The sequence below is a fragment of the Rhineura floridana genome, chromosome 9 (assembly GCF_030035675.1).
Source record: "Rhineura floridana isolate rRhiFlo1 chromosome 9, rRhiFlo1.hap2, whole genome shotgun sequence".
Taxonomy (NCBI): Eukaryota; Metazoa; Chordata; class Lepidosauria; order Squamata; family Rhineuridae; genus Rhineura; species Rhineura floridana.
In genome coordinates this window covers 9,331,674-9,349,960 of record NC_084488.1, presented here as the reverse complement: position 1 = coordinate 9,349,960, position 18,287 = coordinate 9,331,674, and the positions used below count along the sequence as shown (strand labels likewise).

The following is an 18,287-nucleotide window of genomic DNA, read 5'->3' as shown; positions in this document are numbered from 1 at the left end:
AACTCCCATCAGCCCAATCCAGTGGCCATGCTGGCTGGGGCTGATGGGAGTTGTAGTTTAAAAAAGTAACTTTTCCAAGCTCTGGTCATAGATACCTATTTGAGAAGGGGTAGTCTTGAAGAAATTGGCTGTTAGAAGAACGATCTTTGCAGCCCGATGAGTGTTTTTAAAGCGGTTGTCTAATTATGAGCCCATCTCAAACCTCCCATTTTTGGACCAGGTACTAAAGCAGCCACTGACGTCTTAGCTCCAAATGCTCTTGGATTACATAAATTATCTAGATCCATTTCAGTCTGACTTCTGGATTGGGCTTGCTACTGATATCACCTCAGTTGGCCTGATAGACTCAGAGCTGGTTTTTACCACCAACCATAGCATTTTCCCAGTGTGTCTCTCTGGTTGGGAATCAGGGGCATCATACTCCAGTGGTTTTGATTCTATGTATTGGATCTGTTCTAGAAAATAGTACTAAGGGACTTTTATTCTCTCCCATAGCATCATTATTATGCAATTTTATAAAGCTACATTTTGTTCCCTATGCTAAATAATATCTACATAAGACAGCTGAGAGCAGTAGTCTAGGGATATGGATTGTCACATCAATATGCTGATGACACCCAGCACACACACACACACTCCATCTCAACTGAATCAGGTGAGGCAGTAGAAGCACTGAACAAGAAAAAACACAACCTAAAGCCAATAAAACATTTATATAAAAACACATAAAATCATATAAAAGTGAATAAAACAGATCATCAGGGGATTCAAACACATAATACTGGGTCCAATCTTATGGGTAAGAGATTAAGTATTCACGAGGTTTAATCAAGTGCTCCTCTCCAGCAAACACAGGAGGATCCCACAACTGAAGTAAATTGCTGCTTGCCACAGGTATCCAGGCTAGCACCAAACTAAGAAGATTGTTTAAATGCTTTCCGTAAATGTTTGCACTTTTAATATACCATCAGTGCCAAATGCCAGCAATGCAAGAGATATTCTCTTCTCAGACGCCTGAGGCAGCAGAAACTGAGGGGGCGGCTGATAAGATGTTGGGAATACAGAGCTGCAGTGACGTCTGCCCTGTGCCCCCAAGCTCTTCTGTTGCCCTCAGGTGCCAGGAACACTGTCCCACCACTGGTGTTGGAGTAAATTTCAACTGTCAGTCCAGTCGGCTTCTGTATGTGAAATGAGGATTGGTGTCACTTTGTCCTTCATTGCAGATAGTGAAGTGTTATGGGCCAACCCTATCCTTAGAATGTATAAAACAACTATGGATAAAAATTACACCAACAACAGCCATTTCACACAGACATTTTAAAAACCCCAAAGCTAAGAAAGGAAACTTGTAGCACAGCAAAATGATGAAAGTAATCCGGTTCACTCCCAGTTTCTAGGAACCCATGTTAATATCTGTTTGCAAGAATAACTATAGTTGTTCTCTCTTTTCCCCCTCCCTCTTTTAAAAAAGCTTCTGTATTAGTGGCTGTACAAACAACTTGTGGAAATTGGTTTCACCTGTTTATTGTGGGCCAGGAGAGATCTTTCAATAGCAGCTGAAGGCAAAGGAGTTTGCAATCCAACCACTGTCTCCCAATCTCTCAGCCACAGTTTTCAAATCTGCTTCCATGATGGCCCTATTATATTATTTCCCCAACTGATCTCCCTCTATACACCTTAAACTGGAAAATGGAAGTCAATGGCTTGAGAGATACGGTGTGAGTGAACACAGATTACACTCAAAACAAGAGGAAGTGCAAGTCATGCAACAACAAGGGCTGCATTCAGCAGTCACATTCTTCAACCCTCCGATCATGGTTTGGAGGCTTGGGAATAAACCCTGCACACACATACTCCCTTCTCAGTTTAACAGAACACTTCCTGATTTGTCAGGAACAACAAACTATCATTTCAGCAGTCTTTCCAAACCAGGATGAACCCACTGTTTGACAAACCGAGAAGTGTTAAGTATTAAACTGGACTTAAGAGGATAGAAGTAAGAGAAAGCATGCACACCACGTGTTTTTTTCCCTTGCAGAAGCTTGGAGGATTGGCAAACATGACATCTAAATGTAATCAAAGCCATTGCATGGCATTGCATGACAGCACTTCCTAGTGTTTTGAGTACAATCTCTATTCACTCTCCCCATAAACTTCAAGTTTTTTTAAAAAAAAATGGTCACCAGTTACCAGCTCTAGAAGTTAAAACAGGATCCTTTGCAAAAGACAGACTTGTTTATCTGAGCAAGGCCTTTATTTCTGTATGTTTTAACAATGTTTGCCTTAATGCTTTCTGTCAATTTTATCTGGGGACAGAAGTTAGGCTTCTATGGTATAATTTTCTGAATTCCACAAGGATCCATTTAAAAACAGGACTACATTAGCTACCTTACAGACCTTTCATTTAGTAGCATCACACATTTTAGTCAGCAGTGCATTAATTTTTTCATGTAAGATATTTAGGAACTCCCAGATAATGCCATCTGGCTTCAGTAATTTATTTATCTGTCTTAATTCAGACATCATACCAAATTACGGTTTGTTTAATGGGAGCCTCCCCACAGGCTCACATGCACATTCTTTCTTTCATTACCCAGGTCTCCATAGCTTGCTATGATGTCCAAACTGGCAATTAGCATCCTGCTCCAAATCAGAATTTGAAACCATAGTTTGCAAGTTCACTTCAAACTGTGGTTTGGATGAAAGAGAATCATGGTTTGCTGGTTTGGACATCATGATAAATTAGCAAAGAACAGGGAAGGGGGGTGCTTGTAAACTTGCAGGGCACTACCAATAACTTAGACTGCAATCCTAACCACACTTCCCTGGGAGTGAGCCCCATTAAATTCAACAGGGCTTACTCCCAATGGGAGAATTCCACTACACAGCCAATCCCACCAGAAAGCGGAGATTGAAGTCAGCTTCTATGAAAGTGATAGGAGCCAACTTCAAGCCTGCTGGGATCAGCTACCACAGGAACTTGGTACTGCAGCCAATCCAAGCTGATCGGCAGTGACAGCAAACTCCCTTATCAATGCACAGCCAGGACTGCACCTTGAGGCTCTCAATTATGCACCGGGAGTCACCTGTTCCTCAACTAATGTCATGTATGTTGCCATGTATGGGGCAGGTGGGCATGTTTTTTTCCCAGGGAGCAGGGGAGGGACAGCCTCACAGGTCAAACTGGGACTGCTGCCAGGCCTAATTAGACCCACAGGCTGGAGGTTCCCATGTCTGGCCTACAGAATACAGCGATCTATAAGCCTAAATACATTGTGAGACTACATACAAGATCGAGCCAAATACATATATGCATGCATGAGTGGCATAGGGACTTGGAGGATAGGCCAAGTCTGAATGCTGCCTCCAGGCTGAAAAAGGTTAACTGGCAAGACCCAGTTTAGACCTGTTCTTTTGGACTCAGCCCCATCCATGGTTTGTACTGAGTGCAGCTAATATAAATGTTTAGGAATGTGGTTAGCATTTTAAAAGTAACTTTTTGTGGAGTTTTATGTTGCAATGTATTATAGCTGAAGGGGCTATAGGGCAAATCCAAAGGCACAGACAGGTTGCTGCATGTACACCAGACTTAAAATGCCCCCCTTCCCACAATGCAAACCAAGTCCAATATGCCTGCATGCTTTCTATCCAGAGTGCTCTTATAGAAATGACCACAGAACTCAATGTGAGATTATAGAGATGAAAAGAAAAGTTGCTTTCAATGGCTTGATCTTAGTATGTATGTCAGCAGACTGAGTATTCTAAATGTTATCAGAGATCTTTGAAATTTGCATGCACTTCCTCCACAAGCACAGTTTCATTTACTGACTAAACATGTTGTTTGTATTATTGACATCTCCATTTCATTTACTTGTGATAAAGGATTTTCTGCTGTAGATTTGTAAAGTTTATTAAAAATGATCAACAGTGTGATCATATCCTCAACTTATACTTGCTGTGTGGAATAGAAGTGCTTCTAAACCCCCCCATGTCAGAAGAGCAGAATGTCAGGTTCCGTCCCGTGGTTACCGCCTTGTCACCATCCCACCTCAGGGTCCTGCTCTCAAAACAGTTCTCTCACTGGCTCTAGCAAAGATCTTTCAAGATCCCCCTGCTAGGCAGCACCACCAGACACTCCCTGTAAACAATATTGCCTTGAGACTGTGCCTTCGTCTCCTCCTGGCTTATTGCTACTTTGTGTCTGGGTGCACTTACAGGCCTCAACCCCCCTGTATCTTTGTGCCTATAAAGATTACAGCCCTGGGTTGCTCTGGATACCTGATGATGTTACACTATCTCTTCACCATTGCCACCATTGATACTGTTTCCCAACCTTGGTATATGCCCTGCCCACCCTTCTGGTCTGTGAAAGCCCAGCCAAGGATCAGGCGTTTTGTTAAACCAAGAAATATTTATTTATATACATAGGGAATAACAAGATTATTTTAAGGTTTAGTCAACAAGCGTGTGGTTTCATAAGATGTGTTACTCTTTATGTTTCTTAGTAATCAATAACCTGCCTCACTACCCGCCTAATCCAATCCACCCTCCAACCCTCTCTAAAACCAATCCACAGAACCAACCGAAGGAACAACCCCCTCTCCACTGTCATCCTCTCATTTATACCTTCAGGCACTCAAGCACTCAGCCAATCATAATACAACACTCATCAACATTCCAACCCATGTACTCCACCCTCTCACTCAGTCTACTTACCACATATACTCTAATAAACCCGCACTTACCATATTTACAGTATTATATATACAGGGACATCACACAGAATGTCATGTCTGCATAGTGAACCTGGTGGCAGCACAAAAAAAGTATTCCAACCATGTTAAGCTTCTGCCAGCACAATCTTTACGATGGCAGGGCACTGTCAACAGAAAGCAGCATTAAGGCGTTATAATGGAGGACAAGAGCAAGGCTCAGTCAGAATCTAGTGGTTCCTCGGCTATCACTACTGCCAACCTGTGGTATAAGTTAACACATTTCTATTGAAAAGCCCCAGGCAATGATCTTCATAACATAAGAGAGCATGATTCCAATTATAGTACACACCATTATATCCAGGCAAGGGAACACAACTCCTATGTCACCTCCTCTACCTCTGCAACTGGGGCTAAAAGAACAAGGTACCCTCACAGATAAGAAACAGTGGGGTCACCTGAGAGGGAGAGGCCACACTTCTAAAAACATCCTACATCCCTTCCCTGCCCAAGCACCTTAAGATATACAGAGCAGCCATCCACAGCCACATAACATCGCCATCTCCCTTCCTATACAATATGGAGAAATTATGTGCTGCCTAATAATCACCACACCCCTCAACAGGTGGTAACAGTATCATCAACAAGGCACAGAGGAAGCATGCAGTTTGAATTAAGGCAAGTCCTGCTGGCCACACATATATGCACACACCAACAACGTTGGTGTGCTCCCACCATGCACTGGGAATCGCAACAAGAAGCACAAACACCTTTATTAACATGAATGTTAATAGGGCATGAATGAGTCAGAAACCCAGCTGAAAGAGATATTAGTCCATGTACCAATCACTCTTGCTTGTTGGCTGCACTATTTTGGGAAAACTGGGGGGGGTCTTCTTGTGGGAGCCCATGATCAGGGATTTAAGCTGGGATCTCTTGTATGCCAAGCTTGTGCTATTCCACCCACACAGTGTTGATTTGTATGGTTCTGTGGCTATGTGATTAAATTGTTGCTCACTAAAGCAAAGGGTCCAGTCTCTCCCTTCTCAATTTGAAGTTGCCACTTAAAGAATACTCATAAATTGATTTTGCCTTGTGAAAGCCACATTACCATCTCCTGGATGAGAACTGAACCTTACCTTTAACCTCACTGCAAAGCTTTCTCACTGCGCTACCAACCAACTTGTAGTGCTGCCCCTCCATGAATCTAAAATATTATCTCACCCCTTATATATCCAACTGATCACTGTGCTCTGCCAGAGAGGGCCTCCTGCTGATTCTTATCAGGAAGTCTGTTTATATGACATAGGAATCAGGCCTTCAGCATGGTGTCATCTACCCTTTGAAACTCCCTCCTGTTACACATTAACAGGTGCCATCTTGATTATCTTTTCAATAACCACTGAAGATTATCCATTTTCAACTAGCCTTTAATTGGAGATATTTATCCCTTTATATTAGATTTGAAATTGTTCTTGTATATGGAATTGTTAAATTTTTATTGATTGTTTAATGCAAAGTTGTTTTGAGACATTTTATGGGAACTGATTCATAAGCGGGATCAAATAAATAAACTTTCTTTTGTAATATGCCTTAGAGAACCTTGTTCTCCTCACCCAGACACTACTGTTATATGCAATGGTCTAAATAATGACTGCATAAAATTCTTGGTACCAACCCTTATTCCAAGAGGCGGGGGTTGTCATTACAATACCAAATGCAAGCCTTTTACCCTTTTAACTATGGAGATAGCTAGCTGTTGTGACTGGAGAGGTATTCTCTCTCGTCCTTCTCCAAGCCTGGCTTAAAGGTCATTTTCTGGTTACTGCATTTGGGCTGCTGGGGAAATTGAGTTCTTGCCTTGGGGGAGCCCTGCAGCTGTCAGTTGCTGTCCTCCTGCCCCCTGGATGGCACTGCGGGTTCTTTCTGAAAGCAAGCGTGTGCACAGGAGGGTGCGTGGAATGCGTTCCAACATGACATTCCTACCATGTCAATTGGTGCCATCTGTCCCTATGTAATGTGGAGTCATCAGCGATCACCAGCGGGGTGCCAACAGGATTTCCTGGGCCCAGTACACTGTACGTAGACTGGGACCTCTATATTCCCATCCCACCTCCGACAATCTAGTGGTTTGGCAAGAAATACTGCTTATGTACATATATTACCAATATGGACATTTAGTTTGAATCCACCATCTTGACTTAAGATGTATTTAACACATTTCAACCTGCCTTTCAGAGTTCCTGCCCTCACCAGGCATTTTACAAGTTATTAGTTCAAAAACCATAATCGTATAATGTAAGTATTAAATAGCATAAAAAGCAGCAGCAAAAAAATTCAAAGAGGAAAAATAAATAGCTCAGGCATCATAACAATTAAAATATTAAAAGAGAAACAGCTAAAAACAGATTTCAAACAACGAAATAAGCAGTCTATGTTCTTTATGAATAAGAACAGTATTCAACAATACCCATATCTTTCTCAAGAAGAGCAATATCCAAGTGGCAGCAATAGATCAAACGGCATCATATAATGAATAAATTAGTTGGACCATGTTTTTCAGTGCAATCTTCTTGTTTCTTTTCACGCACAAAAGTTTTTCCATTCACTCTCAGACTATTCTACCTCACAAGGTTGTTGCAAATATACTTTGGGCATGTTTATGTGGAAAAGTGGCATACTAATTGAAATAATAATAATAATATTCAGACCATGTAGAGACTATTAAAAAAACATGCACAAAGCCAGCCTCCCCACAACTGCTTTCATTGCAAAAGTCCTAATATTTTACAGCAAAATACCAACAACATAAAGCTTGCCAGGTATGATAAATAGCACACACACAAAAAAGTACTCTAAGCACGTGCAGCTTGACTTGAACCAACTCCTACCTCACAGGGTTGCTACACAAAACAAAATGGGGAAGGAGGACCCAGGAAGAAAACAGGGGTGCAAATATGTAATGTGTTATTTATAGACTGCAGAGAAGGGGAAAACATGACCAAAGCCACCACCACCCCACTGCTGTAAGAGCAACGTTCCAAAGTTCTGATATTTCACAGCAAAATACCAACCGAGAAAAGCTTGCCAACACACACATAAATACTCTAAGCATATGAAGCTTGACTGAACCAACTCTCAGCCTAACGTACCTTATAGGGTTGTTGGAGAGACTCCACATACACACACTGGATATGCAAAAATATACAGACCCCATATAATAGTTTATTGTCAAAACCAATTAGCCACTGAAGAACATTTTAAAAACAGTATCAGTTTCCTGTGAAATAATAGCTGTGACATCTAAGTAAGCCCTGCCTAACTGCTTTAAAAATAGGATGGAAGGATGTGTGTTTGTGTCTGAGAGAGATTAACAACACAATCCTATGCATCTGTTCAAAAGTCCCACTGATCACAATCTCTAACCATATCTACTCAAAAATAAGTCCTATTGAATTCAATGGGATTATGAGAAACTACAAATAAAGCACACACAAAGGCAGGAGAGAAGCCCCCCCCTACCTTCCATGCTTTGCTACATTACACTCCTATTTTTTATAACAAATCAGCCTTTTGCAAAGTGTTTAATTTGCATTTGACATTTTTGCAAGGGGGGGGGAATCCTTCAACAACAACCCTCACATTTACTGTGTAGTAGAATCTGCAGAAAAAAACTCATTGGCTAAAACCCTGAAGGCGCGAGAACTTGCAGCAGCAGGCTATCTATTTTGCCAAAATTGGTGGTGGGGGGCCTCACATTTTGGTGCCTACTTTTGTTCCTAGAGCAGGTTAAAAGTTCCTTTTTTAAAAAAGAGGAAAGAAAGCTAAGAGTCCGGGCCCCTTGCTGGCCAGCTCCTCTTTCTACACATCTGTTGGCAGCCCTAGCAATCACCACCATAACTGGTGGGGAATGGTGGATTTGCTAGGGATGTTGTGGGTATTTCAATACTGCATTTACCTTATGACTTTGCTTGGGCTAAGCAAAGAATCTGGACTGTGCTGTACTGGTGCAATCACAGGCATATGTGACACTGGTGCAATCACAGGCACCTGAAAACCATAGGATCAGTCTGCTAGATCACATTTCACAACAGAAAGCAAAGATTACTCTAGAAACTGTACCATGGGTATGTAGCAAGCTTATGAAATGAAGTCAAAATCACAGAACATTTCATAGCAGCTCTGGGGGCTTTGCATTTATTGTATTATAACAATTTAATACATGAAGAAGTCTGCCTCAGTAGTGTAGCTTGGTTTGACAAGAAATCTGGGTGTTTGATATATAAATATTGTGTATGTTTACAAAGTCCCTAGTATGCCATGTACATAAAGGAAATATTTGGTGAGAGTACCAGTGAATTTCCTAGGAAATACTTTTGAATTCCACAATCTCAAAAAGACAAACTGGCTGTCAGACAGCAATCTATGTCTGTGAAGCTGGACATGGCAATTGTCAGCAAAAGGAATTTTCAGGGTTTCCTCACAAATATGGAACATTTGTTCTTAGCCAACAGCTGGGATGATTCTGAGAGATTCTGACTATATTCTCATTCATTCACAATTATAAATTCCTTCTTCTCTAAATCATCTCATCTGAGCCTTCCCCCAAACATAAGCCTGTGACATGACCGTATTGTGGGTAAATACAAAACCCTTACACAACTTAGAAGACTAACTCTGATTTCTGAACAAATTCCAAGACATTTCATCACATGATTGTTACGTGACACCATAAAATCAAAATTACTCATTCAACAGCATGAAAGCGCACCCTTTTCATAAATGCTACCAACGAAATAATTGTTTTTAAGAACTGGGAAACTGTATGCTTCAACAAACATACAATTAATAACTTGTTTTGAGTAATTAACTAAAATACAAGTTAAGTCCTCAGGGCCAAACTACAACACAATGGCAGCAGACATACTTTTAAACAAGGAGTTGCTACAGTTGCAAGAAAAAGGAGGAAAGGAAAGAGTGAAATTTGAGAACAAAACAAGTGCACAAGAGGTGGGGCTGAACCCCTAACTCTCTTTTCCTTGCTGGGCTTGCTTATGGTATTGGAAGCAAGCTAAGGAAAACTGACATCTGGGACAGACGATGGTGGGAGAGATGTCTCCCACCTGTGCAGTTCTTTTGCAATTTCAAATTAAACCCCTACTTTAAATGTGATTGGGACAGACCTGTGCTTGAAAAGCACAAGTCTGCCATCATAATTTGTTTCTTATCAGATACAACTTTGTTCCAATTTTTGAGCTATTTACATTTGAAATATTAATCAAGACATAGGATCATATCCAGTGTTAGTCATACTCAGAGTGAATCCATTGAAATTCATGAACATGACTAAATTCAGTCCAGTGGATCTGAATAAGCTGGATACAACCCATAAAATTCAGTTACATAGAAATGTTATATATTTAGGACACAATCTACAAATCCCAATAACATGAATGGAAACACATTTCTGAGGATGCAATTAGTCATACTTTATTGATAAATTATGCTCCTCTTATGACTACCTTTCACTAATATCTCTGTGTGATCCAGGCCTTTATAATTCATTAAATATAAAATTGTTGATCTTAGATACTTAGAAAACAACTGCCAGAAGCCAAGATTATTAATAGTACGTGTACACAAATTGCACATTACTCACCATTTACAAAAACAAAATAAATTATTTAAGGATGTTGCTAGTATTTTAGAAGAACTTCAACTGGCAACAGTCCCTGGGCAAATTCCCAACTCCTACACTCCAACTCAAACCACTTCACTAGTCCAAGACCCTTTGCTGTTTTTCTGATTCCATATGTTCAATTCAAAGTTTTTGCAAGCTACTGTATAACATCAATGCAAAGCACGGCCCAGCAAAATTAGGCTCTAGGGTTCATTATATATTTCATTTAGGACCTCTAATACGGAATGTCTGAGAACCACTTATATTTTTTGTCCCCGAAAAACAAATTTCTACTGTCTTTTTAAACAATATAGGACCACCATCATTCCAGAAAACTTACACTGGCATATTGTTAAAGCTTATAAGCCACAAGGCCTCAATACAACTATTCCCTTCCTTTTGTACGAATTGAAACAGAAAATTAGTCTGCTGTTCTTCAAGGTTTAAAACCTTCTCAAAGTGTGACCCCACACACTCTGACCTTTGAATGATACCCTTAAAAATATCCTTGCTGCATTAGGGGAGTGATGGGAAGAGGGGAGAAAAGAGTATGCACTGCTCTTGCCCTCCTTGGAAAAAAAATAAAGACACAAAACAGCCCAGAGAACCAAAAAAAGTGTTTATAAAATGGTAGAGTTGGAGGATGGACTTGTTGGTGATCCCCATAAGTTATGAACAATCCTATACAAGAGTTATACAGTAGAGAAGAATGCAGCCTCCAAATACAGTTCTTTATGTCCCAAATTTAAATACTGCAGACTGAGTGCTGTCAAAATTCAATATCTACACAACAGAAGTGCAACTTACAGACAAGATAAGTAAGGATAGTGTCCAATGAGTAACAAACTAGCCTATATTGTTCAACAGAATGGCCTTTAAAGTCCCCAAATACTTCATTACAGTACTATGAACATAGGCGATGTTCTTCTGTTTACATTGTTAGATCAATCCAAATACTGAGCTATTCCCAGTACATTGCATTAAACTTTACAACTATTTTTTCCCTTACAAAAATGCTTCGCTTTCCCACAACACACTACACAATGTACAAGAAACCAAAAGCTTAACTAGTACTCTTTATGTTTTAAAAAAGAAGCCAGTTATATTGTCATTAGACTGCACCAGTTTAATGGCTATAACTTATTCCCTCTGGAAAATTCATTTTCATGTTCTAATCTAACCAAAGCTCCTTACATTAGATAGCAAATATATTTTATCTTTTTAAAATAAAAATGGAAATTACATTTCAAATTTTCCCCCTATGGCTTACACCTATCAAGAACCAACTGCTATATGTTATTCTGCCCAATAAGTAATCCAAGAAAGTGAACAAATCCCAGTGGTTTAACACAAAATAGAAAAGTGGGAAGGGAGAAAATTACACCAGCTTGCTGTTTGATATTTGGAAACAATAAAAAATTACTTACAGTCTCTCCAGCTCTTTCAGGTCCTGGAATGCTCCTCTTTCAATTGTACTAATCTTGTTTTCCATGAGCTGACTGAAATGAAGAGTAAGAATTTTAAAACAGGTAGTAATCAAACGATAATTAACACCTGTTATAACAGCACTTTAACAATTGGGAAACTTACAATCATCTCCTCTTTTTTAACTCTGCAATCCCCACCCTATTCTTAGACTTCCCATCCAATTTAATGTGTTTCAGACCTGTTACCTTACACTCCACTATGACGTATGTTTGAGGGAGAGAGAAATTACCCTTTTCATTCTTAAAATGAGACCTTAAACCTGGTCAAGAACTTGAAGGGTCAAAGGTGAGAAAACTATATGCCTTACTTAAGGAAAAAGGAGATGCTGCCATTTAATAGCAGAATGTAGAAAACACATACATAATGTACAAACATTTTTTAAAAAATTAAAACAGCATTTCATAATTATGAATCAAATTATTTTTCTGAAAAATATTCAGTGTGACTTTTTCCACAAGAAAAGTTTATAGCTTTTTATGTTTTGGATGAAAAATCAAAATTAATCCAATTGGTTAAAATTAGTTCCTGATTTAGAAGAATTTTGTTACAAGCATGGCTCAAAGGAGGATTTGTCTTCACTGTAAATGCAAGAGTCATTACTATATAGGGTTTTTATAAACTATTAACTTATTAAAAAACAGGCCTTGTATCTACAAACTATTACAAATTTACACCAGAATTTGATGTAAAATCAAGTTTACATCAATATTCTCTTTCCTGGATGTTCTTTTATGCCAAACTACAATAACTTATTTTCATGTTTAAAAAGTCAAACAAATGGAAAAATGTATTTAAACAAATTACTTCAATTAGTGTTTAAAAAAGGAAATTATTTTGCTATACAGCTTGCTAAAATGCATTTGGATTTCAAAAAGCAGATATTTTGCTGTACTTATAGATTTGGGAGAAAGCATAAAATCACAAAAACTGCTACTGTGGCATTCTTCCAAACTTTTATGTCATCTCCCAACTGCTTATTCTCATACAGTATAAGGTAGATGTCAGTACTTCAGAGGTTAAGTAAAGAATTAAAGTAAAAAAATGTTGATTAAAGTAGTCATTTTGCACAGAATTTTACATTTGCAGCATACAATAGTAACAGATAAAATAAAAACTTACAGAACTCGAAGATGCCTTAGGCCAGCGAAATCAGTCTTTGTGATCCTTGTGATATTATTTCCATTAAGATCCCTAAGAAGAATATGTCAGCAGTAAAATGAAACATTCCAGAACTGATGACTGTATTGTTTATTGAAACTAATTTTTTAATAACCAAATAAGAACTGAAACACATCTGAGGAATAGTACTTAATCATAGAGTGGTGCAGTTTCTTTACAAGTAATTCTACGTAAATTTCATTTCTTCTTGTTTAATTTCAACTTTACTGACAGCACTAGGATAGCTTCTAGACAGTTCTTATCATGAAAAAGTCAAATTTGTGATGCAACATTCACAAATTTGACTTTCATGATAGGAGCAGTTATGATTAATAACTAGACCACTGCTCTAGACAAGTTGGTTTGTTGTTTCTAAAGAAAGACGAATCTCGACTAACAGATGAAATCAATTAATGTTCATTTAATGATTAATTTCATAAGTTAGCTCCTGAACCTACAGAGAACAAGGGAGGATTTACTAGCCCATTTCTTGAGCCAGGTGCCAAGAGAGAACCCATGACTACCATGAGTTTTCTCCTCCTTTAGAGTCCACAGGAGGAGAGGAGGCAAGGGCACAGATATCAGGAAGGCAAATGAGTGGGGGAGCAAGGAGGAAAGGGACAGCAAACCTCTGACAGCTTTCCCAAGGCCCAATATTTGTCTCAAAGGCATCATCACCTCTGTAGCATTCCTAAAAAAACAACTTTACTTACATAGCCAAGCTTACACAAACAAACACTAAGAAGGGTTGCACAGAACATGATATAAGTTTTGAACTCTTTCAACAACCCCACATTTGGGTTTTAAAAAATTAATTCCTCATTCTGTCTTCGAACCCTTATTCTCACATGTAAACTTATTGACAAATAATCTATTCATCCCATTTTAGTAATTATTAGTTAAGTTAGAGACAACTATATTTGCATGATTTCAGCTTTATTACATAACTTGAGCTAAATGCTAGAGAAAAGCTTTATATGGAAACTACCCTTAAGACCATGTTCATTATTTGGAGAGGCGAGGATGGGAATCAACACATTCCACTGAAGAGAAGTAGTAGGAATCTCAAGTGTTCTACACAGATTTTTTTCTCTTAAGATTAATGAGTCCCTGTTATTTTTCTCTCAGCAACACAGTAGTTTAAGCAAAAATGCTAGTAAGTATTTCTTTTCTCCCCAAACTGCTTACATAAAAAACTATAAAAATAATCAGGACTTATTTTGAAGAACACTGTGAAATCTAATTGATCACTCAGGAAAGATCTTAATACTCAAGAATTATATGCAAGATTTATTTAATTTATAAATAAGGTGGGTGCCAGGTACCCCTTCTCAAGAATTTTGCTCTCTTTGGAATAATAAACTTCAAGCAGCAAAAGAAATTCAGTTTGGGAAGACAGCTAATAGGAAACAAAATCCTAAACCTATCATTTTAGTGTAGCACACCAGGGTCATGTCTGTCTTCTAGTAGTAGGATAGTCTATTCCCACCCCCACTCCAAATCATCCACCAATTTTTACAAGTAATACAAATAATTTGTTGGGAGAAAAAAATAAAAATTCCACCTTTTGAGCAAAGTAATATTTTAAAAAGCAATTTTCCTGCTACTTGGAAATCCTCTGCCTTGATTATTAAAGGGCCTTCTTACAAAGTTAGGGTAGATTTGTAAATGCCTTTGGGATGCCTCATGGATAATAATAATAATAATAATAATAATTCACTTTTTAAAAAAAAAAGACTAGAAGAGATACAAGTGAGAAGGATTGATATGAGCTGGATAGAGTCTGTCTTGGTCAGTTGGGGTTGATCAAATTCCAGGCAGAGGTTATAAATTACTCTTCCCATTTTAAGTCTCCTCTGAAGTTGGCCTAAAGTGTTTTCTACAAGCTGTTTTCTACAAGCCATTTCCACAGGATCAGGAAAAAAAGGATGTCGTTCAGTTTATTTAAAGGGGGGTAAGAAAAAAAATATGGAGGGAAGCAGGGAAAAGGCCATCTCACACATAGTATCTTCCTGACCCAAATTACCAAGCAGTAGAGTATTTTGCTTATTACTGTTTGCCGGGGGAAAGCAAAGCAGTGGAACTAATGGCTTGGTTCTTTCATGTCTCCTAACATTATCCCTGAAACTCATAATGAGAATTACAGGAAAGGGGGGCGGGAGAGAAGGCAAGTTGGGTTTACTAGATCAATAATTTAGAAACAAGGAATAACTGCTATTTGTTCAAGGGACCTACACTCTCCTGAAATAGCGAACAACTACTCTGAAGTTGCAATGTTCTAAAATAAGACACTGCTTGCTCGCTTGCTCTCTTGCACTCTGTGTGTGTGTGTGTGTGCGTGCGTGCGCGCGCACGCGCGCGTGTGTTGTAAGAAGGCAGAGAAAGTGATAAGAGACATCTGGTGTTGATGCTACATACTAAAAAAATAGCAGAACTCCTAAAGAGATTGGTGACCACCGCCACCAACCACTTCATAAACCATCTGAAACAGGCATGGGTCTTGAGAGTGGAGGGTGGGGGAAGCCCATTAAGAACTTAATGGTTGTTGGGGCTGCTCTTTGTGGTTCTGCTACTGTTTGTAATTTCATAAATTTATATTTTAATGGTTGCATTATTGTTGCTTTTATGTTTGATTCTACATCAAGCCGTTCTGAACGATTCCTTTGCAGAGGGGGAAACAATAAAGAATTGCATTAATAATTAAAGAAAACATATTATAGACACGTTAAAAGCTGGACCTTTTGAAGGAAAGCTCTGAAACTTCAGGTGTGCAAGGCTGCTGTTCTACATGGTATCCAAAATGCTACTATGCATTATAGAAAAACGGTGTGCTGTTTTAAAGTTCTTTTGGAGAAAATAAAAAATGAGAATGCAGCCCCCTAAAAACTGGGGAGGGCGCTTGGAGGAGAAATGGAAACGTGAATTCCACCCTCACCTAGTGTTTTTTTTTTTTTTAATGTGGGGACTGCCTTCCACCCTGTGGAAATAGCACTGGATTGCTTGACGTGTTGCCTTGGCTGGATGAGGAAAGGGATGGCAAGGCTGCTTGAACCTAGGGGAACAGGGAGAATCTGTAGGAAGGAGGAGGGAGACTTACAGCCTCTCGGTGTTGCGAGGAATGTTCCTCGGGACACTCCGCAGCGCCAGACCGTGACAGTCCACGGTGCTACCGGAACAGGAGCACTGAGCCGGGCAAGGCTGCGGCGCCACCTCCCCGAGATGGAGCAGCACCACAAGCACCACCAGGCAGAGCCAAGCCAGCGCCACCAGCAGCTTCATCGTTTCCTCTCTGTCACCACCGGATCCCCCCAAAAAGCTGCCGATCTGGTGAGGAAAAACCCGAGAACTTCCCCCTCCTGGGGGGGGGGAGAGGCAAAACCCCGACCCCTCCTCCTCTTCGTCGGCGCAAGTTCCACAGTCCCAAGACGGAATCAAAATCCCCGAGCGAAGAGAAGGAAAAGGGCGTCGAGCCCGATCCGCAGGCAAGGTCGGCTTGGCAGCCCTCCTGATGGCGGGGCGGAGATGCAAGTCCCGCCGGGGGTGGAGGGGATTGTGCTGGATACCCCTTCTCAAGGCAAAGCCGGGTCCCTCTGAAGTCAGCCGCGAGACAGACAGACAAGCGCAACCCTTTCGGCGCCTGCTTTCCTGCCTTCTTTTCCAGGAGCGTCAACACAGCATACTGGGATCCCGTCCCCTCCAGGCTAGAAGCAGCAGGAGCAGCAGCCGCCGTCGCCGCCGCCGCCACGAGCCTCGCGCTGCGCCGCTTGCAAAAGCTCTCTTTCCCCGCCGCCGCCGCCGCCTGCACTGAACTGCATTGCGACCGCCGGCGACCGCCTATCGCACAAGCAAAGACTGCATGCTTGCACGGCGAGAGACCAAAGCCCTGCGCGGACGAGTGCAGCAGCAGCAGCTCCACACACCGCGTTATTTTCCCAACGCTCACGGGCTTTGCTGTACTGAGAAGGATGGACGCCGGTAGAGGTTCAATTGCATGCGAGAGGGGGGAGGAGAGAATACACACACAACTCAAGCGCTTTCCCCTCCTTCGCTCCTCACTCTTCTGTTGTAAACTCCCACAGGCAAGTTAGGGGGGGAACGGCTCGTCCTCCTGCACGACAACAATAAATAATCATAAACACTACACAGTCTGAGCAGAAGCCGCGAGGGCTTCGCTGCTGGAGCTCATTGCGGCTTCTGCCTCCGCGGTGGCGACTCCTCGCTTCGCAGCCGCATCCTGTGGCGGTAATAATAAAAAGAACCCCGAAACAGCTCCTTCCTCGCGCGGTTAATGAGCCGGGTGGGCGGAGAAGTGGGCGGGGACTCGCGCTGCATCGCTCCAGTCTCCTGGAGACCGTCTAGCTTGGCAGCTGCTGCCTCAAGCGACACCTGAGGGGAGAGGTGAACGGCGGCAAGTGGGCAGCTTCTGCAAGGAAGAGAAGGTGGCGGGAAAGCCTGGCCCCGCTCGGGTTTCCTCAGGTTTTCTTTCATCCCGGCCCAGTCTATATACCTTTTCTCGGAAGTAAGACCCGCTGCGGTCAATCGGACTTGATTTCGGCTAGGCGCACCCACTTCTAGTCCTAAAGGATCACGCATGAAAAGTAAAGGGCGTCTAAGGCTGAATTCAGTCTCCCCTATACAGGAGACTTTCTGTACGCAGAGTGTCTGCGGACAACTCCCCGCGAGTACGGCAGGGCTGACTTTGGAGCTGACGTGCTTAGAAATCGGGGCTGCGAAGCTTCTCAAGTGGGCTACTTGCCCATTGGCAAGCGAAGCTGCTCCCCCAACCCCCGGTTTGTGGCGTTTAAGCCCTCTTGTCATGAGCATGTGGGGGGCCTTCCCCACAAGCTTACACCGCGTAACTCCCGCGAGTACGTCTTCCCAGAGGGAAGCGCCCCACACCCTTATATAGAGCCTTCGAAACAAGTATTCTAGGCCACGCCCAGATGTCCACAAGCGACTCTGCTGATTGGCTGCGTAGTTCAAGAGACTAGGAAGGGGAAGAGCAGGGCTGACAGGAGAGGTGCACAGAAGGGGAAAGGGGACAGAGCTGCAAACCATAAATGAAACTGAGCAGAGAGTGGAACTATCACCATCTCTGAAGGTAGAAAGAATTCTTGATTGTCTCATTAGTGGTGCTACACTGTGGAATAGTCTACCCAAATAAATCTGCTTAGTCACTATCCTTGGTTTTTGAAGATATTGTTGCATGTCTCCCCAATCTCCAAGCGGTGAGATTTCTGGGGTCCCTG

At 41.2% G+C, this 18,287-nt stretch overlaps 1 protein-coding gene across 6 annotated transcripts in view; it reads right to left on the bottom strand.

Annotated features, from left to right (window-relative positions):
* SLIT2 (slit guidance ligand 2) overlaps positions 1–17,309 on the bottom strand; it is a 438,710-nt gene extending 421,401 nt beyond the window's left edge. For all 6 annotated transcript variants that reach the window (XM_061583554.1, XM_061583552.1, XM_061583553.1 and 3 more), the window contains exons 1-3: positions 16,136–17,309; positions 13,000–13,071; positions 11,820–11,891 (exon numbers count right to left, since the gene is read on the bottom strand). In XM_061583554.1, the coding sequence (XP_061439538.1) occupies positions 11,820–11,891; positions 13,000–13,071; positions 16,136–16,317 (326 nt within the window). In that variant the 5' untranslated portion in view covers positions 16,318–17,309. The remainder of the gene's footprint in view (positions 1–11,819; positions 11,892–12,999; positions 13,072–16,135) is intronic.
* Between the last annotated feature and the right edge of the window lie 978 nt (positions 17,310–18,287).